Source organism: Cheilinus undulatus, linkage group 15, assembly GCF_018320785.1.
Source record: "Cheilinus undulatus linkage group 15, ASM1832078v1, whole genome shotgun sequence".
In the NCBI taxonomy this organism is placed as follows: Eukaryota; Metazoa; Chordata; class Actinopteri; order Labriformes; family Labridae; genus Cheilinus; species Cheilinus undulatus.
The window spans coordinates 34,494,374-34,518,860 of NC_054879.1; the positions used below are offsets into that span (position 1 = coordinate 34,494,374).

Consider the following 24,487-nt stretch of genomic DNA (forward strand, 5'->3'; position numbering starts at 1 on the left):
TTCAAATCCAACTCAAAACCTGTTTAAGTAATTTTCATAAAGCTACATTTTCCTCATCCAAAGAAAGCCATATTAAGTGACAGAAACAGAAAGGTGCACACTGAACCAGGAAGTCCTCTTCCATCATGTTCAGTATACCATCCTTTGTATAATATATATGATAGTTGCCCCCACAGGTGAGATTTCTCTGACTGAGTCAATAACTTCACTTATGGTGCAAATGCCCAAAGGCATTCTGGGAATCTCTGCAGATTTAGGGATGACTGTTAAATAATTTGAGTGCAGTTTCCAAAAATATTTAAAGTTACAGAGTGCTGTTTAGTTAAAAGGAAAAATGTGTTCTGTTAACGCAGAAAAATAGAGCTGAAATAGCTGTTTCAGATTTTTTTAGTTAACACACCTCATTTTAACAACCTTCAACTGTTTGGTCTTACAATGTATTTGATGTTCATAATCCTTAAAGCCTGTATGCTCTTTGTTCTCGTGAGAAAGTAGACCTATTTTAAAACCAACATTGTTTAATGTTTTTTTCCTGTCCCTCAGCACTCCAGCACCTGAGGCAGCAAAAACTATTGAGGCCCCTGAGCTTGGTCAGTGTCACACATAAAATATTGTTTAGTTGTCCTTGCATTATCTATATGTTTCCATGGTCACACTCTTACAGTATTCATGTGTCCGTTTGTGCTATAATTAAGGCATTTAAAAAAAAAAGAATCTAATGCGTGAACTTGGTGTGGCCGAATTCTACCTGTGATTTAATTTGGACAACACCAGGAAGCGTAGCATGTGCCAAATGTTAAAGCTCATAACACGTCCTTTTTTCTTTTACCCAGAACCCAAAAAAGAAAAAGAGCTAGAGGATGTCTCAAAGGAGGAAATGGGCGAGCAAGCAAACGACATTGTCCCTGTCCTGGAGGAGAGCTCAGTAGGTGTAATCACAGGTTCTTTAGAGATTGGGAATAGAATATGAGGACTAGTATATTGGTAAATATCTTTTCCAGTTGATCTGATGCTGGCCTCGATATGCCTAAAATATACTTTTAGGAATCGTCTTGTATGGCAGTTAACACACATATTTGATTAAGTAATTTGATAGCCCTCCAACACCCAAGTTTGGTTTGTTTCTTCTCCACATAAATGGCTTTCACAATAATAGTATTAATTGCGTATGGAATGGCTGCCACTAGGGACTACTGTCTAGCAGCCAAAAATATCATTTTGTTGTTAGCTAAGAGTTGAACTTTAGTCAGAGGTAGTGTAAAATAGTGTATTTTAAGTCTGAACTTTTTGAAGTAAAAGGCCAAATGATTTAAGATGTTAAAAACAAAATTTAATTTCAAGAATAAGTGTTTTTTTTTTTTTTTTTTTGCTCTTTGGAAAAAATCAGGATGCTAGCAGTGACTGTGTGTCAAGCTACTGCTGTTGGCTTAGCCTGTTTTTAGGTGTTTGGCTTGGTTTCACATTAGGCTTTCTTTTGTCAGCTGAGTCATGTCATAGATGATGGCAATCAAAGAAGTCCATACATGGCTGGTTATATAGTCTTTAGCTGTAAAATGCGTATATGTAACTTTTATTGCTCTATTTTCAGAGGATTCTTGCTTGCTGGGTCTAAATGTTGCAATCAGTATGAGGAAAAAAACAGTATGAGAACTCTGATATATTTTCTTTGCTTAGCTGGACAATGATATTGCCATACAGCCTCCCACTCCTGCTGCATTGGAGCAGGTGGTGAAGCTCAGCATCCTCCTGACAGGAGAGGTATTCAACAACAACCTGGACGACCCAAGCAGCACCCAGTACCAAACACTCAGCTCACAGCTCGGTGAAAAGGTTTGTCTCTGGCTCCTCCTGCCTCTGTCTGTCTCTCTTTATGGCTCCCTTTAGTGCTACTGTTTCTTGGCTCCAGTCTGTTCTCACTATATCCCCTGGTTTATGGTCTGTGATGGATGCATTGTTAGCTTTTATAACACGCACTTTAGCAGCAGCAGTTAAATCCAAACTGTTGGGCAGGACTTCAGAAACACAGGTTTATGGTATGCATAATGCGTTATAATGTGTCTTGGGGATAGGCAAAGTCTGCCTCATGCACAGGTACTCACTTTTGGAGGCAGCTTAAGGGGTTTTACAGGAACTTGGAAAATTCAGTAAATTTCTGGAGGTACTTTTTTCTGCAAGCGAACTCAACACATGGTTATGGCAGGGCAAAAAGGCACTCAGATAACTTGTAGATAACAACAAGAATATATAACTTTTGTCTATAAAGGAAGACCTCTCTGAATTGTTGGAGGAATATGCTATATGAAAAAAATCGCTATACCTTGAATTACTGTTACACACAAACTCTTGTGCCTTGAAGAGGGTACAAGTCATTGAGGAGGAAGTGAAGCCAAAGGGAGGACAGGAACTGAAGATTCAGGGGTACAGAAGAGGAAGTTGGATGACAAGCTGGGAGGCTAAAGGCCCTGGGGACCACTTTTAATTCTCTAGCTCTAATGGAGTAAACAAACTCGGTCAGGGATTGTCCAAGGCAGGGTACAGGCTATTTATCTGTACTTTACAGTAGCAAAAGTTGACCACAGAGCGTTCGTTGTCCTCTGAATATACAGAGCTTAGCCATAGTGGCTGATAAAAAAAATACTGTAAAAAAAATCTGGGTCCTTTAAAAACAATAATTTAATTGAAATTCCTTGAAAATACAAAACAAAATTGAAGCGGAGAGTAATTTGTAATGCTTGGTTATTTTTTTCTTGCAGATAACAGATGCTTTGGAGGAGCTTCCTGGATTTAAGAGTGTAACGGTGCTCAGCTTTAGGTGAGTCTGATCAAACATCAGGCTTCACACTATAGGTAAAACTGCCTCAGCTTTTTACATTAACACATGCCATCCCTCCTCTTCAGACCTGAGACGGACGTCCAAGGGTGAGTCAAAAGTTCAGTCCTTCAGTGATAATTTGACCTTGAGTAGTTCTCCTAGCCTGCCTTGTAGTTAAATCCTCAGATCCCTATCATCCATTGTTTACATAGACATGTAGGAGTGTGTGTGGTGTCACCTTCATCTCCCACCATGTTTCCCTGCGAGTGTGGGCACGTGCAAAGATGTGTCTCTTGCCTGTGTTAATGGACTTAGTGTGGTCACTCACCTGGTAAGTGGGATCAGGATGGGTTCATCGAGTGAGCAGGTGCTCTTCTATAGAGACGATTATCTGGGCTTTACGACCTCACAGGAGGGATAGAGGAAGAGATGCTGTATGTGTCAGGAGAGCAAAAGAGCAGAATTAAAGAAGTGTAACTAAACGGAGGTGGAGAGGTTAGTGGAGAATGATGTGTTTTTCCTGCCATGCACGACAGGAGTTGGAGGTAGAATTCAAATCCTTAAATTAAGCGAGACCCAGAAGTACTCACAAGTCTTCATTTACATTTTTACGCAGGTTTTATAATTTAAGGAGATGCACTTGATGCTTTCAGGCTGAGTTAAATGAGAAGATTCCAGGTTATCAGAGGACAGACATAGCTTAAAGCCTTGCTTGGTCACTCAAATTGGCCTATCAGCTCTTCTTAAAGTCCATGTAAAGTGATAAAAAAAATCTTTACTTTAAGTTTGTTGTATGACAGGTCACTGTGTTATGAACCACCAGGCCAAATTTCAGTAATGAAAAACATTTCTAAGTTTATAAAATTAAGCCTCAAAATCATAAAAAATGAGGCAGGACGGTGTGGGCATGTCTGTTAAATGAGCTAAAGCCACACCCACTCATGAGAAATATGATCCTCTCAAAAAAAAAAAAAAAACTTCTGATCAGAGCGGAGCTGCCTGGCTCTGTGCTCGAGAAGAGACAGAAGCTCAGGATTCCATGTCATGGGCTCCTATATAAAACCAAGCCAGGAAAGAGGTGAAAGACTTTGTAACGGTTTAAATCCAAAACTCAGTCGCACATAGATCTCAGTGTTTTCACATGTTTACAGCAACCTTATTCCAGCATATCTTGTGTGTTAACACACAAAGTTTGGATTTCACTTTACAGGGACTTTAAGTGTTTAAATGTTGTAGCTGTCTGCTGAAGAGCAAAAGTGATGAAGGTAACTCCATATTGGGCAGTTTAATCTCAAAGATTTATCACATTTTGTAAGATGATAACAAATTTCATATGCAAGGAATTTATCTGCTCAGAATCTGTTTTCTACAGCTGTGGGCTGAATCTTCTTTAAATGCTTCTAATGAAATAAATGGAAATAATCTACTGTAGAAGACAATCAGGGGACACAATTTATCAAATTTATACTAAAGTAGCAGCTGTAGTAAATACGCTTAAATTACAATCCATAGATGCATGCTAAAAGTAATAATAAAGGAGATATTTAAACACATATCCTTTTTGTGTAATTTAACAAACCTTATATACTACATGAATAATTGGTGTGCTGCTTCTAACCACAAATCATGGGACACCACAAAAGTAGAGCTCCATTGTCTGCCACTGTTTATCTGTGAAACTAAATGGGGAAAAATTTGGATCTTAATGAAGCTGACTGTGAGCCGGCATGTGCTCAGTAGTCTGCCAGAAACCCAACAAACTAGGTCAGAGTGGAGGGCTCCCAGCAGTCAAATTTAGGCTGATAAATTGCTTTTTCCATGGCCTGGAATCTGTTGTGAGGTTTTCCATGTTTATTATGATGATATTGATCACTCTGCTGACTCTGCCATTTTTTGGCCTATACAGTGGAGCTCCTGCGTTCCAAGCAGGAGTAAATCTCTTAAGTCATCAGTCATCTGTGAATGCTCAACAATGTTTTTTCAACAGGTTTGACGTTAAATCACATTAAGGCCTCAGTGATTTTCATCGTCTGGGAGAACTAGTTTCTGATCCAGGACTCTATATTTCCTTCATTCTGACTCACACATGTCCACAAGACAAATGTAAAATCTTGTTTAGGTCTGAGTGTGTTGACTAAGAAAAATATCCCCAAATGTGGGTTAGAAAAATTAAGTAGAAACAAGTGTTTCATTGCTCTTGTGGAGCTGCACAGTGACCATAAACAGAAGATAGGAAAAAAGTTATTTTACATGGCTTTTCTCCTTTAATCAATTACTTATTTAGTATTTCATATTTCAGAACAGTGTTTTTGAGAGCAACATTTAACCCATAAAATAATGTTTTTTTTATTATGAGGTGGCAGTGGGGCGGCGGGAAGGATAGGGTGAGACACACTGTGATGTGGCCTCTGTATGTGCCACTGTGTTTGTTTTTTTAAATCAGTGTATGTTGCAAACAAATCTATGATGAAGTTGCAAACAGATAATAGATTGTGTTTTAATAGAACCATTGTCCCAAATGTGACATTTGCAGAGCACTATTTTTATTACATATTATTGCATAAGTATGCCTTTTAAATAACCCAAAGAGTGTAACTTGTTTGTTTGTGTTTATACAGGCAAGATGGTGTGATGGTAGATTTTGCTGTCTCATTGGTGGTGGATGGAAATGGAGCATCCAACGAACAGATGGACTACTTAACACTGCAGTCCAACCTGGTGGAGAATTCCTACCGTGAGGTCATGGAGCTAAAGCGTCCTACAGTCTACACCATAAGCGAGATCAAAAACTTTGTCACTGAAGCCATGCAGCCACCCGAGCTGGAAAGCGGTAAGATGATGGCCAGAGCAGGACTGTCGAATCTTAAAATATTCCCGACACTGTAACAGAACGCACTCATGCCACCATGAGAGCTATTTATTTAATTGGCATGGCAGTGAAGTCATTGGGAAAGCATTGGCAGAGGTAGTGCGTGCAGTGCAGGGAAAACCTCCAAATGTCATATCAAATAGAGACACATTAGATACAGCATTGATATTATTACATGCGCTACACCACTTGAGAAAACATTCCAGGGTTTTAATAGGCTCATCTGTTTCTTATTCGTCTGCTCTTTCTGTCAAAGAGGACAGAGACATATTGATAAAAAGTATCATCTCAAAAGTGGGCCATTTCTAATGGACAAATTACAGAATCATCAGTTATAGGAGCTGTGTATTTATTCAGTGCCACAGCTTAATCCTCAACATTAAATGGTCTGCAGAAGAGACCTGAGAGAAAAGGATATTTGAAATTCAACCTTTTTTAAACTTAACTTTATTCCATACTTTGGCTTAGACCCAGTGGATCTTAGGTAGCGACAGAGAAGAAATTTGATCAGTGATGAGCCAGCAGGATGGGACAGGGTTATGTGTGTGTGGGTTTAATGCTGTTGTATTATACATCACTTCTTATCCTGGTTGGCTGGTCTTATCAATCACAAACCAGGGCAGTGAAATATAAGCAGTGGAATCTCTGTAAAAAACAGATGAGCCACTGAGACTAAAAAAGTATGTTTAAAAAATGATGCAACAGCATCAAAAAACAGAGATCAGGAGCAGTCTACTTAGATTAGGTCAACTTGCAAAAAGTTCTGTCAACCTTACCTTACAATACGATACAATTCAATAAGATGTGATGCTGTACAATACAAGGCAAAATGGTGCGATAAGATATGATCCTATACGATACTATAGGATACCATATGATATGACACAGTGCTTTGTGATAGGCAGTTATGCTATACAGTTGATGTGATACGGTAAGATGTGATGCTGTACAATGCAATGCGATATGGTATGAAATAATACTGTACGATACGGTGTATTGTAAATCACTGCACTATGGTATGGTACGATATTGTACCGTACAATACGATACAATACAGTATGATTCAGTAAGATGTGAATGTTATGATACAATACACCACGGTTAGATACGATATTATACAATACAACACTAGACAGTATGATGTTATGCTGAACAGTCTGATGCAATATGGTATTACACCAATATTACAACAAGATGCTGTACATTATGATGCTGTACAAAGCGATACGATGTGATGCGATCCAGTATGATATGATGTGATGCAATAGGATGCTGTTGTGATAGGATGCTGCTGTATCGCAACATTGATGGGATGGGATTTATACGATGCAATATGATAAAGTGCGATACAATTCGATTCTACACAATATTATGCGATACTATTTGATTCTATACGAAACGATGCAACAGGATTTAATGCCATATGATGCAATGCTACACAACTTAAAACTGCAATATGATGCGATACGATTTGATGCTGTATGATATGATGTGATATGATACAATGCAATGCAATACAATGCTATAGGATACGGTATGGTATGAAACGATGTGATACAATATGATAAGGTACAATACAAGGCTATACAATGTGATATAAGATACTATATGATATGATTCTATACAATATGATTCTATAAGATATGCTGGGATGCAATACGATGTGATATGATAGGATATGATGTTATAAGCTAGGATATGATATGATACAATATATGGTATGATATGATAAGATACTGTAGGAAACAACACATTTCAATGTGATTTAAAACGATTGATATGTCATGATATGTACATTACAATGGTATGCAATATTGTAGTCTTTGTTTAGACCCGAAAATCACTGAGGGCGAGCAGATAAAGGAAAAATGCATGATGAAAAATAAAGAATATAACAAATAAATCAAACATTCTAAAGATATAAAGTACAGTAACAGATAAAAAAGACATTATTCCAATCAGAAATAGATAATCAAAGTCAATCAATACAGGTGAATGATGTGAAACAAAAAGCAATACAAAGTTATTCAGTCTGATGAAAAACAATACAACACACCGATGCAATGCAATACTATGCCATACAAAATCATATGATATTAAACAATATACAGTTCTATTACACAAAACAATATGACACAATATGGTACATTAGGATGCTATAATGGAATAGGATGCAATGTGAAGTGATGTGATGTGATGAGGTGTGGTGCAACATGATATGATACAACAGAATAAAATACTATACCATAGGATACAGTAATATTAAATGCAATAAGATACTATATGATGCAATGCATGCATGTAATGCATACAGTAATATTAAATGCAATAAGATACTATATGATGCAATGCATCATGATTCAGTACAATATAATTCAAAACAATGAATATGATATCATACAAAGCAATGCACTGTGGTATGATATATGATGGAGGTGGAGTTCCCCATTATCTCACAGTCATTTTAGACCCATCATTACACACACTCAAATGTTCCAATAGGGAGCTATGAATCCTTACATCTCTTGGATCACCTGGCTCTATATAGTTGGATAGCTAGTCTTATGCTAGCCCAGGGTTTTCCTCAAAAAGTAAAGAAAATATGGATATAATAATGTCTTGGTTTCTCTTTTCCCTCTGAGATTTTTCTGTCTGCTTGTGGCTATGAGACAATGTGCATCATTGAGTTATGGAGTTTGTGAGCTTTCCTGGATATCAATGCCAGCTGATGCTTTCATTAATGATGGGCTTGGACAAATGATGGCTAAACACTCTCATATGCCTGTCATGTGTGGCTGCAGGGTTACTTAAAGCCACATCTTGTCCTTGTTTTCCCTCTTTGGTGGTGATAGAGAAATTGCCTTGGCCTACAGCGAGCTGCTAATATTCTCTCCAGATTTTGCACTGATTTGTAGATATTTACCCCTAAAGGTGATCCTGTCAAAATGAAGTCAGAGCTGAAAATGTTAACGATTAAAGGGATTCGGTAGACTCCTGCAGGCATGATTGTTTTAGCCATTTGGCTTGTTTGCCTTTTATATGTCAGTTTGAATTAATATTTGTTTCTCGCCTGGTTCCACAGTGTCTGAGGTCCCCGAGTCTTTTAACACCGCAGGAGGAGAAGGGGGAGAAGCTGTGGTGAGTAACAAGTTACCTCCAAAGCACATGACAACAGTCCCTCTCCAGGGCATCCAGCTGCTTTGAGCTCCACTAAGTTGATAATTCACTCATGTTTAAAAAAAGCTGGCAGTTTTAATTTGACTGATGTTGCAATAATGTGTAACTGGCTTGTGATGTTCTCCAGACCCACCTTGATGCAGGTAGAGGATGAGCTCACCAGCTAGGATGAAAGGAGACTTTGAGGATTAGTGTGGCTCTTGCTATAATAATCCACTGCTATTTTGGGTAAAAAGCTACTGGACACTTCGTCTCAGATAGTAAAGGAGAGAGACGGCACATATGAGTTTATGCAGACGAGCAATATCAGCTGACGTCTGTCTTAACGTGTGGGTGTTCTTGTGGTAAACCAAGCTCTTTGATATTAATCAGTGTTTTGGTTGCATTAAATGTGTCTGCTGGTTCACTTCAGTGCTCGCCTTGCTTAAAGATTAATATGACTCATTATTTTTGTTGGGAGGGCTTGGCAAACCTCTCATTAGTAATTGATTTACAGGCAGGAGCTCACAGCTACTATATTTTGGGGAATTTTAAGATTTACTTGGTGTTTGTTCAAGCTTTTATTGAATTGACATTAGAGAAACACAGCCTGTGGTAAGCTGACAACATTATTATAGATTTACAAGTAATTTAAAAAGCCACTATGGTTTTTTTAACCTAGTTTGGACTCATATGATTCATTGATAAACTCAAAAATAATTTTTTCTCACTATGCATATGCGGTGTGGGTACATCTACACAGTAAGCTAATACACTTCTGGAAATTATATCTTGTTTGCAGATGCACAATAGTTTGTGAACGTGGTTTCAGCTTTTCTGCACCTATGACTATGCTGGTAGTGGTTGCTGTAGCAACAGAGTATTTCTCAGACACAATTTGTTAGCAGCAAATTAGTACACAAATAAGGCAGATTATAATTTGATTTCCTTAGCGTGTCTATAAAGAGTAGCTGACAGCACTTGATAGGATTATACCTGCTGTCGTCTTGTAGGTTAACGTCTCAGGTGTTGTCAGGACACTGTGAATTCACTGCTGGGTATGAATAACAATGAATAACAATAGTAGGGATGCACGATATTATTGGTTTGGTATCGGCAGATATTAGCTTAAAAAGGCAAGTATCGGTATTGGCAGATATCAAAATTTCTGCCAATATTTACATCCGATATTTTGCCTGTGTATTTCAGCATACATCAACTGTAAATTTTGTCTATATATACTGGTAAATGAGAGGAGTTTTAGGCTGAACTAATAGACCTATGCCAGTTGAGGTCTTTTTCTTTATTTATCCTCCTTTAAACTTTAAAGTGTTTTAAATGAATAAAGTTTGTTTCCATGGTCATCCTCAAACCTTAAATTGTGTCAAAAGGACTAAAATTTCTTGTCTGAAAGCATAATTAAATATCGTTATTGATATCGGTTAAAATCAACTCTGAAATGTTTAACATTGAGAATTCAACAGTCCAGTTTCTGCTATGTATCAATAAGCAGTAATGATCTGTTTTGGGTTTACAGTATAGTACAGGTAAACTGGTATAAATGTACTAGCAGGGATAAGCTTTCCCTTCTTGCTCAGTAAGTTTTTTTTTTTTTTTTTTTTTTTTTTTAACGCTACTTACAGATAGTCTTACATTTTAGTGGAACCTTGAGTAGCAGGCTTAAAAATGATTTCATCCTCCTACATTCATGTCAGTAGTGAAGATGAGTGATGGTTGGCATGGTATGCCCTCTTAATCTTTTGATCAATTAGGCCAAAATCATTTGGTCTAAAGGTCACTAACTTTGGTCCAGTACCCAAAACTAAGCCTTAAAGACTACAGAGATGCTAAGAAACTAACTTAAAGACTCGAGGAACAGTCTGTTTTACTTAACATTAAGTATTTGTGCTTCCCTGGTGAAAAATAGCCATCAGCATCCACTGACCAAGTCAGCTATTATGAAAGAAAAAGAAGCCCCGATGCTACATAGCTGCATCCTAATAAGCGACCAGTGAAAGTAAATTTGTTGGACTTATAATTGTTTTCATATGTGACTGCTTATCATAATCTGCATTAAAGTCATTTGTTCTTTGCTTTTACATTTTGATAAATGTTTATGTAAAGCATCTTCTTAAAATCATGTCAAACCTGCAGAGCTCTGGCAGGAGTTTTAATTGGCCTGACCTGCAAACTTAAAATAGTGGCACAATAAAAACTCCTGTACCTCAGCTTACTGTGGGAATATTGTGCAAACAGATTAGACAGCAAAGCCTCATTGTAATACAGGTTAAAGCTGCAGATGAGCCACAAGAGGTCATGATCATTAAAGAGGACAACGAAGATGTAAACAAGGAGGATGTCCTCAGGACTCTGCAGGCGACGGCAGAAAATGATGTCATTGTCCTGGAGGAGAGTACAGTGGTGTCTCCTGCTCCTGTCCTGACTACGGCTGCACCGGAAGTTCGCAGTGAGTTGATCTGAAGCACAAGCCACATTCACATGTGAAATTTATACCCCTATGATGGATTAATTGGATTCATTCTTCACAAATGTTTGTCCAGCTCGTAGGCCCTAGATAAAGGTAACAAGTTTATGTAAGAGGACCAGCAAAGAATGACTCGATTCTTCTGTTGCATTTGTTTTTCAAGGTATTGCAGAAGAGGGTCTTTTACTAAAGGAAGGTGTGAATTCCCCTCCAACCAAGGAGATCCCAGATGTGCTCCTGCCCAAACCGCCACTGGAGGTCGAGTCCTCTGGTTCAGGCACAGATGACCTGGTGGCTACCACGGTTGCAAGTACAATCTCTGAAGCAGCAACGGAGAGCGTTGAGATTATTGCTGTGTTAGAAGAGCCAACCGCTGCATTATCAGATGGCGAGGACGAAAATGAGATTGATGAAGAGGAGGCAGAGAATCCTGAAGAGCTTGAGACCATAGAAGAAGGCCTTCCTGCTGTGGTTCCACCTCCTGAGGCTGTAGATGTGGTGAGTGAAGCGCCAGAGCTGAAGCCGCACAGTGAAGTACCTGTCATTGAAGAGAGCGGCATAGACGAAATTACTCACAGGGAAGAAGTAAAGGAAGAGTCTGTACCTGAAGCTCCAGCAGAAGAAGAAAAGGCTGCAGAGGCTCCAGCAATCTCAACAGAGGATCTTACAGAGGATGAGATCATTCTGGTCAACAGTGAGAATACTGAGGTACAAGTGGCAGGCGCTCCAAACCCTCCTCAACCGACTGCGCTTTCTCCAGAGAAAGAGTCACCTTTCACCCGTATCTCTGATGTAAAGCCAATCCCAGAGGGGCAGCCTGACATCATCATCCCTTCAGGGGTGGAGGTAATGGAAACTTTTGTAAGATAGAAGAAAATATGTCAAGTAATACCAAGTCAAACTGAATATTTTATATTCAGTAATGATTAAAAACAAAAGTTAAAGTGAAATACAGCTTTTTTTCAATTTAAGATTTTTGGTACAGGTTTTAGGAGAAGTTACTATGATGCTGAGGTTTGCCATATTAACTCTGGATGTAGCCCTAGCTGCTTAGCAAGTTTTAGCACTACCGCTGTTTGTAGAACATGGACTCCCCTGAACACAAAATAATTCTAAATGACAGAGGTGTTATTTATTATTTCTTTTTTTTAACCACGAAGTCTTTATATTTCACATTTCAATGTCTCTCCTGTTTTGTCTACCATAGTTGATGTCTCTGTCACCATCTAGTTGCATTTACTTGGGGATTAAGTGTTGTTTTTTTTTTAGCTGGACATTCATCTGATTGGCTAACATATCTAGGGCTCTTAATTGGTCAAATGATGCGTGCCAACAAAGTGCATGACTCATGTTTGTAATTACTCTAATTTTAATTTAAATTAATTGCTTCTCAGACAGCCATTATGATAAGTTCATTAGGGACAAGCTTTTTAAATTAGCAATTGCTATAAACTCTGCAGCTCATCAAACTTTTTAAAACTGCCTTGCCCCAATTAGATTAAACTAAATTCAGTTCAGTCACTCATTTTCATATCCTCATTTAGATGAAAATGCAGTTATCCTCATAGCCCTATTGTATAGGTTAATGAGTAAATAAAGTATGGGGGGAAGAGTATGGAAACATCTCATCAGGGCCTAAGCTATAGACATCTGGAGCCTGTGTTTTATGGTAGCAATTGTCTGTCAGCATTTTCATCTTTAGGAGCACCTACTCACAGCAAAAAAAAAAAAAAAAAAATGCTGGATGTCTTTCCAGCTTTTGCCACACAGTGGTTGTTTCACTTCCAGATCAGAAGGGGATCTAGTAATCCCAGCATATGAATATTATCACTGAATCTACAGCACTGAATTTTCTGTTTTTATTACCGTCATAGTAAAAGCAAAGTAAGTAGGTGGTCTTCACCTCCAGTGCTACATTTGTCCTACATTATACATACTTTTTAAAGACTATGTTTTGGATTTTTTGCCTTCATTGGGACAGGACAGCTGGAGATAGACAGGAAATATGGGGAGAGAAAGTGGGGGAAGACATGCGGTAAACATGCACCTGGGCCAGGAATCAACTCTGTGACCCATGTGCCGAGGGCCGCATCCTCTGCACATGTGCACCTGCTCTACCAACCAAGCCAAACCAACACTCTTCCTACATGACAAAATTGAGCAGGTTTACTTAAGATTCACTGGTCTAAATGCAGCATCAAAAGTTTCACATATTCATTCATAAAATATAGTGTAAATGCAAAACTTGACAAAGTTTGCACAAACCTCCCTAACTGCCTCTGTGGTTGCTGAAGTTGAAAATATTACTAATATTTTTAGTGCCCACCCAAACTAATATATTGGTGATAAAAATTACAAACAAGTCAGTCCAGATATGAAGCATTAATGTAATCTGCAATGTATCTGTAGGAAATAAATTAACAATACAATTCTATCATTCTTTTTCTGGGATTGCAGTTTTGACTGAATACTCACACAAGTCAAGACAAAAAAAAGAATAAAGTGATTTATGAGTTTAAACAAATGGAAACATTAGTTTGACTTTGAATGTCTTGTGTTTTAAAGTAGCCCAGAAAGTCAGTTCTGTTGTACCTTTGTTAAAAGTGAACCAAAACATCTAAAATTTGACCCTTTGTTTTATCCCACAGATTCAGACTATTAATGAAATACCTGACGATGCCACTGCAGGAGATCAGGAGTTTGATTTGATTCAGTATGGCTATGGTTTGATTAACCACACAGAGGATGGCAGCACTAGCTTCCCGTTTGGTGTGGCACACGGCACAGATCAAGTCAGTATCGCCATGCCTGCAAACCCTGGACGGGCACTGATGGTTTTCTTCAGCCTAAGGGTGACCAACATGATCTTTTCTGAGGACCTCTTCAACAAGAGCTCTCCAGAATATAAAGCTCTGGAACAACGCTTCTTAGAGCTGGTAAACTCATGCATTATGAACGCAACTTTTAGTACTTTGATTGTGAGGAAGGCTCTAAATTGTAACACCTAAGTCTGACTTTTGTCATTTTCCCTCAGCTCGTTCCCTACCTGCAGTCCAACCTGAGCAACTTTGAGAACCTGGAGATCTTAAACTTCAGGAATGGAAGCATTGTGGTCAACAGTCGGATGAAATTTGGCAAACCTGTGCAACAAGGTGTTACTAGCACTGTTTATCTGATCCTGGAGGACTTCTGTAACACAGCTTACCAGACCATGAACCTGGCCATAGATAAATACTCACTGGATGTGGAGTCAGGTGGGTGCTCTGCCCTTTATGTTTGAAGCTAATTTCTCACATGTCTCAAAAGAATTGTTTGATATTTTGGTACTATGTTGTCACTCCTGGGACTGCGGAAACCTTCTACATCATATGTTTTATTCCTCCAAGTCCAGACATCCTCTAAAATTTATTGAAACACTGACTATGGACTGTTGACCAGATTAATGTAAAATGCATCCCATGCAATGGATAATTGAGACAGTCTGTCTGGTGTGTCTGGTTAGAAACTTGGGATAGTTGATGTTAACTTTAACTAGCAAAGAGACTGTAACTAGGGAAAAAGAACTAGCCTGATTCCATGGATAGATAAAAATAAAATAAGGTAAGAACCCATTGGATTCTAATTTAAACTAAAGGTACAGATGTTAGTGTAGTTTTACTCTTTTCATCTTGATCTTCATGTAAAAGTACTTTTTGGTATAAGTATATACTGACTTTTACCTTGAACAGTGTGAGCAAAGAGCAGTGCTTTGCAAAGAAGCCTGATCAAGTCAGTATCAAAAACGTGAGTGTGTGAAAAGGCTGAGGAAAGCAGCTGTTGAATCCCTCTCGTGACACTTCTCAGTCTTAAGAGGCAAACGGCACGGTCACATCATTAAAGGCTGAGTTAATCATGGCTTCCATGGACAGAGGCCAAGCTAGCATATACCGTTAACCACACTTGGAACTAGCCAGCTGACTGCCGTGTTCAGCTTTGGTTTGACAAAGTTTCTGTTTTTTTGTTATCACTAGAAACATGGATCAGCTGTGGTCCTAACAGGATATATTTTGTGTACTTTATCTATCTTCTTATGTGAGAGAAAGCTTTGCTATATTAGTCAGCTTGTAGTCAGAATTAGAAGATTTAGAGAGATCTATGTTGGTGTTCATAATAATGGCTGGGTTGTCAGAGTCAGACAAAGTTACAGCTAAAACACCATGGTTGGCCACATTAGTGCTACATTTGGTTGGATAGAGGCCTTTGTCTGTTTTTCTGCTTATTTGTATTCGAAAATTCCAAAAAATACTCAATGCATACTATTATTATTGGCAAATATTCATGCTACATGCGTAGATGCTCTAAGTTTATCTTAATGTAATTGATACATACATGCTATTACACTGACATACTCACCTCAAAAGTCAAAAATCTAGAACCTCTTAAATCACTGTTTACCTACATTAGAAATTAAATTAAACATTAAATTTAATAATTTTTCCAAGACACTCGTCATACATTTTGAGAATCTATTGCATTTTCAATCTCCAACCCATTACATAAACACAGTTTAAAAAGGTGCCAACAAAGTCAAGAAAATGCTTGTAGTAGTTCTTATTATGATATGCAAATTAGGTTTATTTGGAATATTTTTAGCCTAGACTAAAAGGAAAAAAAAACCCTGATACCATAAGATAGCTGACACTTGAAGATCTTATCTTTAACTTAAGCTACCTAAAAGTAGTTGTATGGAATGCAGTTAAAGCTATACAGTAGAACAGCTTATATTTAGATTTTAAGAACAAAAATACAAGGTATAATTGCCCATGTTAGGATACTAATATTACTCTTTAATTCTGATTTTAAAGCATAAAACCTCTAAGGTTACTTAACTTAAGACCTTACAGTCTTGCATTTAAGACTTTTTAATACTTTTTAAAAGCCTTGACTAAAATTGACTGATCAACTTTAGTGCTTTTAAAGACCCCACTAATACCCTGTACATGTCTTTTTATTTTTAGCATTTACATACCTGAAAATTATAGTGTATTTTTTGTGGTTTAAGGTACCGGGGGAAATGGCTTACCCTCAGGAATGACTAGGCTTCTGAAAGATTCAGCTAACAGGCCCTCCCTAAATCAGATTTATTCATATTAATGCATGTAACTAATAGAGACGCACAGATACTGATACCAAGTCTAAGTACTGTACTCTAACTCATAAAAGCTGCAGGAACTGTAATCAGGATTATCAGTGAGTACCCAAATATATGTGGTATCAGTATTTGTACATCCCTAAATATGCTCTACATTGACAAATACATGTCTGGCTGTTTAAAAATAGGCAGTCACACACACACATATCACCTACTAGTGCTTTTACAATATTCTTTTTCCACATAGCTAGTCTGGTAGTTAAGGACATGTGTGGATAACTCACAGTTCTTACCTTTTTCAAATGAGGACAATTTCCCTTATGAAGCTGGCTACATTTGATGTAAGCAGCAGTTAATACTGGTGAAATCTGTCGTAAGTTTCAGTGTGCACTAATGTAGTTTTCCATTACTTATATGTAGGATCAACAAGGTTATTACTGACTGTTACAGGCCCTCCTCAGCAGCTGGGCCCCTGAAAACTTTCCCCTTTCCCCACTCTTATGGGCGGCCTCAGATAAACCAAGCAGTGATAGAGTACAGCCTTATATTTAATGTGCAAACATGAAAGTGATGGTTTTTTTAATCTAAACTTGGCAGAAAACATGGAGAGGGAAGTAACAGTTGTTGATTCTTGGTCCAAGCCCCAACCTTGGAGCAAGGACCCTGTTGAAATGCAAGGCATGATTACTTTTAATATTATTTTGTTTTTATATAAACAAACATATTTAACTTATAAATATGAACTGCTCATTTAATGTGTCTCTCTTTAATATATTGATAAAGTTAAGCCCTTTTTCCTTGACTTGACCCCTCATCCTCACCACCCAATTATCTTTAAACCATTTCCCGTGCACATGCACACATGATTACACATAGCCTTTCAAAACCTTCATCACACAAAATATATCGTTAGTCCCTGCCTGTGTTTGTCCTTTCTTGTTTTGTTGTCTAAATTGTTTCCACATTCTTGTTGTGTCATCCTGATGTGTGACTCTGTTGACTGTCATATTAGTCACTTGTCCCGTAATGTTTTGCAACACAAAATTTTAAAAAAGGAACAACAAAACAACTTGGCAGAAATAAAAAGTACTTTTACCTACATTTTGATTTATTCCTAATTAATTACTTGGCATTTTTGAGCTAGGTGTCACATAACTTTGGCAAAAACAAACATTTTCTGCAATTTATCTTAATACTCTAGATTTACACTCCTGTTTTTTCCTTCCAGGTGACAAGGCTGACCCCTGTAAGTTCCAGGCGTGTAACGAGTATGCCGAGTGTAAAGTGAACAAGTGGTCTGGGGAGGCAGAGTGTGTCTGTAACGCCGGCTACTTCAGCATGGACGGCCTTCCCTGTCAGAGTATCTGTGAGCTGCAGACAGACTTTTGCCTCAATGACGGCAAGTGTGACATCATCCCAGGCCAGGGAGCCATCTGCAGGTGGGTAGGGATTAAGGGAAATGATAAGCGTGTGTGTGGGAAGAATGAGTTTGCAGGTTTGCAAGGGAAGTACTTCCCAGAAGACCAAGCAGATTTTCAAACGCATGATTACAGCACATGCAAGAGGCGAGATCTCTAGCCTTGTGTGCTAAAGTGATGTTGCTTAGCTGGATATTAATAAGAGATGCCCAGCTCCATCCAAAACTATTTAAGTTTTGCTTGGCATGATCATTGAGAGTTTTGGGAGTTTTTGCACTATGAATTATAATCACATCCAGCTGCATGGGATAATATATTGCTTTATACCTAGTTTAAGACAAATGAAAAACTAACCATCATAAAATGTTTATTTTTTTGGCCAGTCCAAATATCTCTGGCAGTTGACTATTTTAATTTAATCTATCCCTTTGGCAGTAAATATCCATAATTGAAAACAATGAACGTCGTCTGGGGAGGTTTAATTTATTTGTATTGTGATATATATTGATTTAAGCCCCAGGAAGCATATTATCACATTTTTGTTCAGTGAGATAAAGTTCATTATGTTATGTTGTAGCTCTGTTGAACTCCTTTTATATTGAAAAAGTGCAAAGGCATAATTTTAACTATTTTCTTGTGCATGTTTATTTATCTGTTTTGATGTTCAAACAGACATTTGTCTGAGTAAATCTATAAAATGTGTATAAAAAGATTAGCCAATAATCTAAATAGGACAAGGCTTGTGCTCTGGCTTTGTTACGTGTGGTGCTCTTTGAATGAAATGATTAATGCACAAACGGGAACATGAGCCAAACCACGACAAGCAGTAACCTTTTTTTCACACCCAGAAAACATCTAAATACGTGCAGGCAGCTCCACATGCTCGTAAACTCTTGTTTATTTCACATTGTGAAACTTAAGAGTACGTGATTGCTCCATAGAGACGGGAAAGAAACATCTTAAATGTATTGCACTTATTCCCAAACAAGGATTTTATTTAATGACTGATGCAGAGCATCATCATAAAACATATGTTTTGATTAAGTCAAAAAGAGGATTTTGTAATTTTAAACTCCCTGAATTAATTCAGCACAGAAGACAAGTGATGTAATTTCTCCTAAATATTTAAAAGTGTGTTTTCACAAAAGAATGTTTTTTTGGTCTGTGTACAAGTTTTGAGTGGAATTTGTTTGAAGATATGGCTAATTTTTCTATAATGTGTTGCCTCAGGTGTCGAGTCGGAGAGAACTGGTGGTACAGAGGAGAGCACTGTGAGGAGTATGTTTCTGAGCCACTGGTGGTCGGTATAGCGATCGCCTCTGTGGCTGGATTCCTATTGGTGGCCTCTGGAGTAATCTTCTTCCTTGCAAGGACACTACGGGATCAGTATGACAAGGATGAGTCAGAGGACCCCATAAGGTAACAGCCTAAGAACCAGCTGATACTTTAATATGTAAGTCATAGAAATGAATTACATAATCCAAGAGTCGTCGTGTTAACAGCACAGTATTGAAGACATACCAGTAAGTATACTTGAATTGCAGGTATTGAGGGCATTTAATTTTACTTTTTACCAATAATAAGAGTTTACCAGGTAATATACCACTTAATATAATTCCATCGTTTTTTTAATTCTATTCTTTAGTTACCAGTGAGTGAATGGCATAGTGATACATGAAAAGGAGCATACTAGTTGTTGTTTTCATGACAATTTGTTGTACAGAGAGAAACACTCCCAATATTTTAACATTTTAAACACTGATAAGCTACTTCATTAATCTTTACCTATGAATGCAGATTGGCAAAGGTTTGCTTCAAGAACCTAAGGCATCAAAATTCTGAGCAATCTCTTTTTATCATCAAAGATAATATACATGATCTCCAAGTCATGTATGTTTACAAAAATAAACCACAGAAGACCAGGAATTAGAAAATGCTATCAACAGAAATCTTCTTTGTGAGTTTACCTATTATCTCTAACAGCAGTGGGATTAGTTCTCCTGTGGTTATAAAAAATACACAAGTCAAATGAGGAAAATTTTGAATATATATATATTTTTTTTACCAAAAGGCCACAATAATGTCATCCTCTTTCGTTTGCAACCCAAGTTTGTTCCTGCCACATTAACAACAAGAAAAGCCACTGTATTCATTTGAAAGACAACAGGGGCATAGCTAGGGATTCTGGGCCACCATAAAGGAAATTACACAGGGCCCCCCCTTAGAAAGACAGCCAAACAAAAAATGTGTCATTTTACAAATATCTTTGCATTTCAATGTATTCTTTAACTATAATTTCCCTGTATTAATCAGCAATATTTTTACTGTGGTAAATTTTACTAGTATTATTTCCTTTATGTCAGTCTGTGTTAATCAGCCTATTCCCAAAGTATATACCATTTTAGCTTTCTAACCCCCACATTGGAGAAATGATTATAATACTGTGTATGTATTCCTTCATCACTAATGGTTCTTTATACACCTTACACTGATGTTCTTTACAAGGTAGTCTGCAGAAACCTGCCTCTCTTTATCAGTGAGCTTTTTTGGCCATAATCCTGGGTTGACTGGCAAAAATTTATCTGCACTGCCCCTACTGTCCTTATCTCCATCTTCTGTCCTCTCCTTCTCTCCACAAACTCAGAAAACTTTAATTTTCCCTGCTTTCCTCTCTTCCAACATCCTCTTCTTGGTCTCTGTCCCTACCTTCTTCTCCATCGTCCTCAGCCATGGACTAAACCACTGTGTGCATTCGCCTCTCTTTGAAGTTTCTCTTCAAAGTTACTCTTTGAGTTTTTTTCCCCTAAATCTGCCTCCTTTCTCTTTCTTTTGGGCACCTGAAGTGTTCAGGCGGCATCACTCAGGCAATTTAAAGTCCCTTTTGTTTTATTTTATTCTATTTGACACAAATTTCAGTATGTTAACCAACTATTTTAATCGCTTTTTATTCAATAATGACATTATAAGAAAAAAATCCTTCCAGGTTTCTCAAGCCCCCCCCCCCCCCCTTTACTGTGGGCCCTGGTAATCAATACCCTGAAAGCACTGTTTACTAACTATTAAATAACTGATCAAATTATATATTCCAGTTACAGTATAAAGCATGATTTTTTATGACTGTTTAGATGCAAGACTGTTATTTTATTCATAGCATTAATTTTATTTCAGGTCAGCTAAGCCAAGCTTTACATTTGAAGTAAATTCAAAGTAATACAACATTTAAAAATGCTTTCAAAATCATTAATTAAATAAAGGAAATAGATCAATAAAGAATACACACAACATACACCAGAATCAGTCATTACCCAGAGTTCATGTCCATAGGTGAGGGTTGAAACAAAGATCGACCATTAAATTGAGAACTTTGCCTTCAGGCTCAGCTCCTTCTTCACCATAATGGTCCGGTGCAACGTCTGTAGACACGGCTTAAATCCACCTGTCAATCTCACAGGCCATTCTACCACTACTTATGAACAAGACACTTAAATACTTGAACTCCTTCACTTGAGGCAAGGGATCACTCCCCACCCAGATGGAGCAATCCACCGTTTTCTGGTAGAGAACCATGACCTTTGACTTGGAGGTGCTGACCCTCATCCTGACCACTTCACACTCAGTGACAAACTTCTACAATGCCTGTTGGAGGTCCCCAGCTGAAGAAGCCAACAGAACCACATCATCAGCAAAAAGCAGAGATGATGTGGTTCTGAGGTCCCAGAGCAGGTCTAAAATGTACTCTTTGTTATATTATTTATAAATACCCAACGTTAGTCCAGTATACTTGGCAACATTTAGCAACGTTACAATGGAAAGGAAAAGCTGCCTTTAAACAGGCAGAAAACTCAAGCAGAACCAGACTTATGTTGAACAGCCATGTGCTGAGACTGCTGGGCTTGTAAAATGGCCAGAGAGAGAGATGCAGAAAAAAAGAGTTGGACATAGACAAATGAAACAACACAACAGTAAATAATACAGATTAACAGCTGCAGTGCCAGATAGGTCATTCCTATATTAACATGTTTAACAATAACAACAATAAAATGAGGAGGCATGATACCTTTTCTCTTCTAGTGTAAACAGAAACAATTTAATGCTTTCTGTGTTTGAAGTTTTCTCTTCTCCACAGACTTATTTTTAGATCTGAGGGTCTGGCTGTTTTCTTTGGAAAAGAATGAGTCGAAACATCCCATGACTTTATCCTCAGTGTCTCCTGCAGATGTACAGCAGTGGTGCCACCCCCTCCGTCTGTCCGTCCCCTTAAACCTCCCACTATGATCCTCTCTTTCCTTTTTCCTCTTCTTTCTGCAGACATTAACACACAAAGTAGCTGCTCATTATCCGGCTGTGTGTGCGTGTGGCGTATTTCCAGGAGCACCATGTGGAGAAACACTTTGCTAACTTCAGCTCATTAACTGATCAGAAATGGTGCTAATCTGTTCCCAAAAAGCCTTTAACACCCAAACTATATAGGCTGATGGATCCGAGTCTGAATCCGTGCAGAAGAGCACGGATGCAGCCGAGGGTAATCAGTGTTAACGAGGTAATATTTTGGTGTTGCTTTGCAGGCGAGCCGAGAGTCTACCATCACTGGAGAGGGCAACCAAATACAACCCAATGTATGAGAGTGAGGCTACCACAGGCTACAGCCACTACTACCGCCGCTACCCTGAAGCGCCGGTGTACAGCAGTGCAAGTGCCGAGGCCTCCACTGACTTCAGCAGCGAGGAGATACGACACATCTATGAGAACAGTGAACTGACCAAGGAGGTATGCATCAGCTTGAATACACTGAATGATTCAGTTGGGATGTTTCAGCATTTTAACTCCATTACTTATAAGGGATAACTCAACCCCAGTTGCAGCTGGAGTGCACCCACCTGGAATTAAAAAAAAAAATACCAATAGAACATAAATGTATCAGCATGTACTGCCATCTATGCAACACATAAACTGATTAGCATATTAAGCTAGGCTATTTAGCCATATACAATGACCTGAGAAGAAGCAATGGCACTTCATTACAAGAAGTAGAGGACTTCTTTCCTTCAGAACCTCCTACAGGCCACAACCACTGCATTAAAAGCTGTTCCATTTGAAGGGTTATTAGTGGCAGGATGTGCTGTGGCAGTTAATGCTGTGGACATGGATGAGGTGGGGAAGGATGCCCCTATGGGACATAGAGTACGATTATAATCAAAACACTTCATCTACTGTTAGTTATATTCAATCTAGGCAATTCTGTCACTACAGTTTTCTGAGTTGGTAGACATAGGTTTTATAGGACTGGGTGACAAAGCTGGTACCACATAAGTCATCTGCCTCCACATCAGTTAGTAGAAAAACTGTATTAATACTGTACTGTAATTGCAATACAAAATACTTTGTACACAAATAGCAAGATTTGGACCCAAATTGATAAACAATTCTTAATAACCACTAGCATGGGTTTTTAGCAGAAAAAATGTTTTGGGGTTAAGTTACTCTTAAAAATAACATGGATGCACAATATTTGATTTTTGCCGATATCTCAAATGCAACATTTTCAGATAAATTTATGCCAATACGGATACTGATACCAATATTTAAATGTAGTTCAGACCAAAAACTTCAGTCTTTAAAACCTACTATTCAAAGTTTGAGAATGAACAAATGAACAAAATTCAGTCCTTCAAACAGACTTTAAAGTGAAAGGAATGATGATGAATAAAGAAGACTTCAGCTGACGTGAGTATGTTGGTCCAGCCTAAAAGTCTTACTTATTTGCTCATATGGCCAATATTTACAGCTGATGTTACCTGATTTTTATAGCAAAAATATTGGTTGTAAATAACAGCAGAAATTTTAATAACTACCGATACGATAATTCACTTTCTAAGTTAATATGTGCCAATATTGTGCATCCCTAAGACATAACACCTAAAATTGTCAATAAGTCTGTGTTTGTCAGGTTACGGGGCTAATATAGTGATAAAATCATGAATTAATAAAAGAAGTGATGTCTGACCTAAATCAGTATAAAATGATCATGAATAAGCAAGTCATTTAAGCAAACGGCGACATATAGCATTGGAAATTAAAGTAGGAGAGGAAAAAACTGTTGTTCCTTTAGAGACCACTTGAGGCTGCTTCAAAAACCAAGGAATTCTCACAGAGCAGATTTTAACATGCCCAAATTATATCAGAAATAATTATGTTTAAAGCCTGGTTAGAAAATTATCTTGATCTGAACAGCTAACTTCTTTATGTATGGAGGGAGTTTCTTTTTATAACTCTTACTTTTTGATTGTATCAGGACACGATTTACCAGGAGAGAAGACTTGACTGTAGTTAAATCTTGTTACCAGCCTTGAATGTCAGTCATTCAGTACACCTCTGCATCACGATAAGCCATAAGTTAAAGGAGGCTAAATAAAACAAACATAAAATGACATAACTTAGAGTACGTCCATATTTTATTCAGTCTACGGTCTAAAATGAATGCATTCCATCAATAGGTACATTAGTGTATTATTTTGCCTCATGTTATCATGTAAGATGCATTTAGTATAGAGGTAACCCTGTCAGTCATTTTAATCTATGCTCCACAGCAATGAAGCATTGCATCAGGATCATCATG

At 37.9% G+C, this 24,487-nt stretch overlaps 1 protein-coding gene across 1 annotated transcript in view; it reads left to right on the forward strand.

Moving 5' to 3' along the window:
• Positions 1 to 24,487, forward strand: part of impg2a (interphotoreceptor matrix proteoglycan 2a) — a 33,190-nt gene that overhangs the window by 7,723 nt on the left and 980 nt on the right. The window contains exons 7-20 of the mRNA XM_041806373.1: positions 544 to 590; positions 834 to 925; positions 1,675 to 1,830; positions 2,754 to 2,812; positions 2,899 to 2,919; positions 5,431 to 5,642; positions 8,764 to 8,819; positions 11,124 to 11,304; positions 11,486 to 12,168; positions 13,971 to 14,258; positions 14,357 to 14,576; positions 17,682 to 17,892; positions 19,102 to 19,290; positions 22,437 to 22,638. Of these exons, the coding sequence (XP_041662307.1) occupies positions 544 to 590; positions 834 to 925; positions 1,675 to 1,830; positions 2,754 to 2,812; positions 2,899 to 2,919; positions 5,431 to 5,642; positions 8,764 to 8,819; positions 11,124 to 11,304; positions 11,486 to 12,168; positions 13,971 to 14,258; positions 14,357 to 14,576; positions 17,682 to 17,892; positions 19,102 to 19,290; positions 22,437 to 22,638 (2,617 nt within the window). The remainder of the gene's footprint in view (positions 1 to 543; positions 591 to 833; positions 926 to 1,674; positions 1,831 to 2,753; positions 2,813 to 2,898; positions 2,920 to 5,430; positions 5,643 to 8,763; positions 8,820 to 11,123; positions 11,305 to 11,485; positions 12,169 to 13,970; positions 14,259 to 14,356; positions 14,577 to 17,681; positions 17,893 to 19,101; positions 19,291 to 22,436; positions 22,639 to 24,487) is intronic.